This window comes from Gekko japonicus, unplaced genomic scaffold, assembly GCF_001447785.1.
Source record: "Gekko japonicus isolate JY-2015 unplaced genomic scaffold, Gekko_japonicus_V1.1 scaffold1478, whole genome shotgun sequence".
Lineage (NCBI taxonomy): Eukaryota > Metazoa > Chordata > Lepidosauria > Squamata > Gekkonidae > Gekko > Gekko japonicus.
Window position 1 is genome coordinate 198,766 of NW_015174885.1, and position 6,287 is coordinate 205,052.

A 6,287-nucleotide genomic window follows, 5' to 3' on the forward strand; every position below is an offset into this window, starting at 1 on the left:
CTTCCTGTGGCTCCACCTTCCTCCCCCACCCCCCCCGGATCGCCAGGAATTTGCCTGCAGCAGACTCCCCAGGATTAGATTGTACTCTGTATTGAGTACTGTGGTCATTCTGGATAGGTTTCAGTTTTCATAAAACTGGTCTGTTAAAAGAGCTTGGTTGATTGTAGGTTGTCTTTTCAGCTGAGTACTGATTGGGATTATGTTTCTTTTTCTAGCGACTGAAACAGCTCAGCAGTTCAAGAAGACCACTGGGGTGCCTTTCCATGCCAAAGGAAGGGGGCTGGTCAAAAAAATAGACACCACAAGTATGATTTATTTATTCATTTTGTTGCTACTGAAGGGATGTCTTCTGTAGAAGTACAAATTCATGCATAAAGCTGTTAATTTTAGACATGCGTTTACAAGGATCGTGCTGAATCCTCCAGCCCCCAGAGTGCTTATAACCACTTATATTCTCTTTAATAATGAGTATCCTGGTTCTTAATTTAAAACATCTCTAATTCCCTACCTCACCTTGACCTGAGTAGCCCAAGCTAGCCTATCTCCTCAGATCTCTGAAGCAAAGCAGGGTCGGCCCCGGGGTTAGCCCTTGGATGGGAGACCACCGAGGAAGTCCAGGATTACGAGGCAGAGGCAGGCGATGGCAAACCCGCCTCTGAACGTCTCTTGCCTTGAAAACCCTGTGGGGGGTCGCCATAAGTCAGCTGTGACTTGACAGCAAACACCAACAACAATGACAACTTCCTGATCTCACAGGTAATATTACAAGTTGTTGTGGTCAGATGTTCACCTCCAAGGGTGTGCCTCAGGAAAATCCTCCTCCTTTTCACCTGGAGTTTCCTGGGGGAAACAATCTGAATACAAAACAACCGATTTCCCCCCACCCACCCCCATGGCTTCCGCACAGCATCGTGGTGTTCTTGTGCACCTTCCAGCTTTCCTGTGAGCAATTCTCCCTCCAAGCTGTGGAGTCTTGTGAGCAAAAAATTCTACTGGTATTAAAGTTGTGAGCAAACAATTTGGCTGCTGCATAAATTAGTTTGCTCTGGAGCAGTGTTCCCTCTAAGCTGAGTTAGTGTGAACTAGCTCACAGTTTTTTAGCCTCCGGCCCACACATTTTTGTCTTAGCTCAGGAAGGATGGCTCCAGAGCAAACTAATTTATGCAGCAGCTTGGGAGCAGCCTGGTCCCCCGGCTCTGTTATTTTGGGCTCTACAGTTGAGCCAAAGAAGAAGAAGAGATTGGATTTATGCCCCGCCCTTCACTCGGAGTCTCAGAGTGGCTTACAGACTCCTTTCCCTCCCCCTCCCCACAACAAACACCCTGTGAGGTAGGCGGGGCTGAGATTGCTCTGACAGAAACTGTTCTTTTTCAGGAACAGCTCTGAGAGGACTGTGGTTTGCCCAAGGACATCCAAGGACAGGTGCAAGTGGTGGAGTGGGGAATCAAACCCAGTTCTCCCAGATTAAAGTCTGTGCACTTAACCACTACACCAAACTGGCTCCCCCCGTGGCTCAGCTGTTTCGACTGGAAACAGCCTGCTTCCACTGCTCAGCTGTTTAAAGGGGCTTTCTTGGGGAGCCAGCCCCAGGCTTGGAGCCACTTAAACCAAACAGCTCAACTGTTTTTCACAAAGAGCAAAAAAAGAAATGGGTTTAAACCCCTGCTTTCTGCTCTTCATGAACCACCATAAACCACATCAAAATTCCTGAAAGTTCGTGATGGGTCTTCAGTTCGCAAACATTGCTTTACACGCCACGAACCAGCCAAAATTCATGACGAACTTTAGTTTGGCGGCCAGTTTGTTCCTATCCCTATTCCTGACCTCTTCAGGCATGCTATTCCATAAGGTGGGGGCCACAACACAGGATGCATATGTATGGGCAGTTGTTGATCTTGCCCATGTGTAGGGTGGGACCTGGAGAAGGCCCTGATCAGGTGAGCAAAGATGTTGTGGTGGAGCATAGAGGCAGAGGTGGTCTTGCAGGTGTGAGTGTCCAAGACCACATAGGGCTTCGTATGTGATAACCAGTGCCTCGTATTGAACTGATGGTTAGCCAGTGGAGTGACTGCAGAATCGGAGTAATACGCATGCCGTGCCTATCTCCTGCTACCGTGATCTATGGTATCGAAAGTTGCCGAGAGGTCCGGGACAGTGTTGTACTCCCTGTCCCCTCTCATGGTGCAAGTCATCCATCAGGGCAACCAAGGCTGTTTCAATCCCACAACCAAGCCCTAAACCTCTATTGTAGAAGATCTAAACAACATATGCAGATTAATAAATAAAAGGAGAGAAGAAGAAGAAGGAGATTGGATTTATACCCTGCCCTTCACTACCCGAAGGAGTCTCAGAGCAGCTTATACTCCCTTTCCCTTCCCCTCCCCACAACAGACATCCTGTGAGGTAGGTGGGGCTGAGAGAGCTCTCCCGAGAACTGCCTTTGAGAGAACAGCTGTGAAAGAACTTATGACTGACCCAAGGTCACACCATCAGCTGCATGTGGAGAAGTGGGGAATCAAACCTGGTTCTCCCAGATGAGAGTCCGCGCTCCTAACCACTACACCAGACTGAGAGAAAAGAACCATGCAAGTGTGTTTTGTACTCGCGCATTTGAAATTTATCTGTGCATGCTTGGCTTCTCCTTAGCTATTTTGGTTCTCAGTCTTAAGCATAATGTATACTCCCCCCCACACACACACACACACTTTGTGGCCACGGCTATCAGCCATTTGGGTGTTTTCCAGTAGTGGGGGTTTTAATCCTGTTTTTACTGCAGTGAACTATGATGACAATTGTGCATATGTGTTTGTTTGATTTTTAGCACCACTCAAAGGAATACCGAAACAAGCACCATTCAGGAATCCCACCGCCCCAAGTGTGTTTAGTCCTGCTGGAAACAGAACGCCCATTCCTCCTTCAAGAACTCCACTTCACAAAGAAAGAGGAGTCAAGGTAGATGAGCTTAGAAAAGTGTGTGCTTGCCATCAGAATTAGAAGCATGTTTATTGTCTTTGCAGCTTTATGGGAGAACAAGTATGTCGTATGTTTGGAAAATTAGGTAAAGGTTTCCCTTGCTCGAAAGCTAGTCGAATCTGACTCTATGGGACGGTGCTCATCTCCGTTGCCAAGCCGAAAAGCCAGCGCTGTCCAAAGACTTCTCTGTGGTCATGTGGCCAGCATGACTAAATGCTGAGGCGCATGGAACGCTGTTACCTTCCCACCGAACTGGTACCTATTTATCTACTTGCAATTTCTTGCTTTCGAACTGCTAGGTGATGGGAGCTCACTCAGTCATGCGGCACTTGGGTCTCGAACTGCCGAACTACAGACCTTCTGGTATGCAGCTCAGCGTCTTTATTAGCACCCACCTAACCTGTGCACCTGCTCTTTGGCCATGTCCAGTGCTGGAAGCTTTGGAAGAAGAGGCCTTGTTGGCATGATGGGAGGCCACTCTTCTTTCCTGGACCTAAGGACAGTGAGGAGAGTCTAACCCTCCTTAGCGCAGGGATCCCCTTCCCCAACCTATTTGAGCCCGTGTGCACCTTTGGAATCCTGACACAGCATGGCGGGCGCAGGAGGTAGAGCCAGTCATACAATGGCCGCTGCAGCTTGCCTTCAGTCACAAAGCAAAGATCCTTGTGCAGTTGTGGCAGCAAAGCAACATTTTAAAAAAAAAATTGCACAACCAATCAGAAGCCTGGCTGGTTAAAAACTCCACTCAGCCCCACCAACTTTCCAAAAAATTCTTGGTGGGTGCCAGGAAAAGGGTCAGGGGGCGCCAGGTGGGGACCTCTGATGTAGCATATATGCCTCTTGTTCTTATTCCACACTTGCCCACGATGGGGGGCTGATTCTGAGACCCAGCATGTGGTAATGGTTTGTAGGTCTTGCAGGGAGAAGGAAAGTCTCTCTCTCAGTTTTCAGGATAACAGATCCGTAAACAAGATGGCGAGGCAACTCCAGACCAGATTTGCTTGGATGCAGTGTTCCCTCCAAGCTGAGTCAGTGTGAGCTAGCTCACAGTTTTTTAGCCTCCAGCTCACACATTTTTGTCTCAGCTCAGGAAGGATGGCTGCAGGGCAAACTAATTTATGCAGCAGCCGAATCGCTGGCTCCCAACTTTAATGCCAGTAGCTCACAAAGTAGAATTTTTGCTCACAAGACGCCACAGCTTAGAGGGAGCATTGCTTGGGTGCATTGTAAACTAGGAAAGTGTCATGCCAAAGGGAAAGTGCTGACATAATAAATCATGCAAATGACACTTTTCTTTGTTTAGCAATCCAATGACCAGCAGTTTCAGACAGACTCAGTCTTATAAATACCATATACTGGCTTGCTGCGGTCAAGTGTTCATAGCGACGTCACGAAGGACACTTAACGTAACTGGCCTGATGAGTCGTTATCATTGCTCATTTTGCACACTTTGTTTCAAATCTCAGATCTGGAATTTGCTTATTTTATTTAATCTTCGACGTGGTCTCACACCCATGGGATACAGTGCGTTTGTGCTGGATCGATCAGCATTGTAGCAAGCTCTTAACGGATTTTCGCGCCCAGACCTTGGGCATGCGCAGGAACCCCATCACGCATGCCCAGAGGGGTGGGCGCAGACATCCTGCCAGTTCCTTTCTCTCTGCCGCGCTGGAAGCACCCTCCTTTCGTCGGTCTGTATCAGTACTATTTTTTTCTCAGAGGCTCTTCGGATTTTTCTCAGTTCTCTTTATTTCTTGTTATTTTTCACTAATCTTTGTATTGTTCATTCTTTTTAAAAAAGCTGTTTTTGTTGAGGGGAAAGTTTTTTCGTTTACCTCAGTTTGGCCTTCGGACTCCCTCCCCCCACCTTTTTTCTTCTCCGTTTTACTTATTTTATGGAGAAGAACTGGGGCTTTTTCAACCGCTGCAAGGGTTGCGGCAGTAAGCTCGCTCCACCTGACCGCCACACCCTTTGCATTTTTTGTTTGGAGGAGACACACCGACCAGAGTCTTCTCGGCACTGAGCTAGGTTTTCTAACCAAACTGGGAAAAACCCAATGGCACACGTTACATCCTCCCTCAGTGATGGATTCAGAAAGACCATCGACATCGACGGCTCCGGCATCGAAGCCCTCCTCCGACATCGCCCTTCCACCCGTCGCCCGAGGTCACCATTACGACAGATGCTTCCCTGACGGGATGGGGTGCACACTCCATGGGCCTCTCTGTTGGAGACAAGTGGAACACACAGCGACACATAAACTTTCTAGAACTCCTCACTATACAACACGCTGTCACCAGTTTCCTCCCTTTAATCAAGGGAAAATGTGTCACGGTCCTCACGGACAACACCACAGCACTTTCCTATGTCAACAGGCAAGGAGGCACTGTTTCCCTATGACTCTGCACCCTCGCCATTCAGCTGTGGGAGTTTTGCATCGCCAACAACATATTCCTCGTCGCAACTCACATTCCGGGACGCATGAATATGCAGGCAGACCATCTAAGTCGAGCAGGACTCAGCCTTCATGAGTGGGGAATGAACCCAACATACCTCCTCCCACTCTTCCACAAGTGGGGAGTTCCCCAAGTCGATGTCTTTGCAAACAGAAACAACAAAAAGTGTCCTCTGTTCTGCAGTCGAGGAGGCAAGGACCCACAATCTCTAGCAGATGGTCTCCTTTACCCTTGGTCCTCGGGACTTCTTTACCTGTTCCCCCCCTTACCTCTGCTTCTGAGAGTGGTCCGCAAAATTCTCAAAGACGCTGCGGACTGTATCTTAATAACCCCATGGTGGCTGAGACAACCTTGGTTTTCAACGGTCCTGGAGTTATCACAGGGGATATACCATCAGTTCCCTCCGGCTCAGGACCTCCTCCCCCTCTCCGACTCCCCCGTCCTACATCACGACATACTGCAATTGAAACTGACGGCATGGCAGATAACATCACCGGCTTCTCCCGCGTAGTGAATGTCCTCTTGAATTCCAGGAAGCCTACTATGCGGAGGTCTTACGATTATAAATGGCGATGGTTCTGTTCTTCCCTTGGTGATGACGCCCCTCGAGCCACCTCAGTGGGTCTCGAAAGAGTTTTCCGATTCCTCCTCTCCTTAGCTGACTCGGGACTTTCCCATTCATCGTTAAGAGTTTATTTGGCCGCTCTCTCGGCCTACCATGTTCCAGTTGACGGATGCACTTTGTTTTCACATCCAATTTCCAAACGATTTTTAAAAGGTTTGTTACACCTCTATCCTCCTGTTAAAACTCTAGTCGCTCCCTGGGACCTTCCTCTAGTGCTATGCCAGCTCAACAA

General features: G+C 48.5%; 1 protein-coding gene across 1 annotated transcript in view; it reads left to right on the plus strand.

The window, feature by feature from the left end:
* The window catches only part of NELFA (negative elongation factor complex member A), a 53,099-nt gene that overhangs the window by 26,635 nt on the left and 20,177 nt on the right, over positions 1–6,287 (plus strand). Inside the window, exons 4-5 of the mRNA XM_015424919.1 lie at positions 216–305; positions 2,822–2,952. Coding sequence (XP_015280405.1) covers positions 216–305; positions 2,822–2,952 — 221 coding nt within the window. The remainder of the gene's footprint in view (positions 1–215; positions 306–2,821; positions 2,953–6,287) is intronic.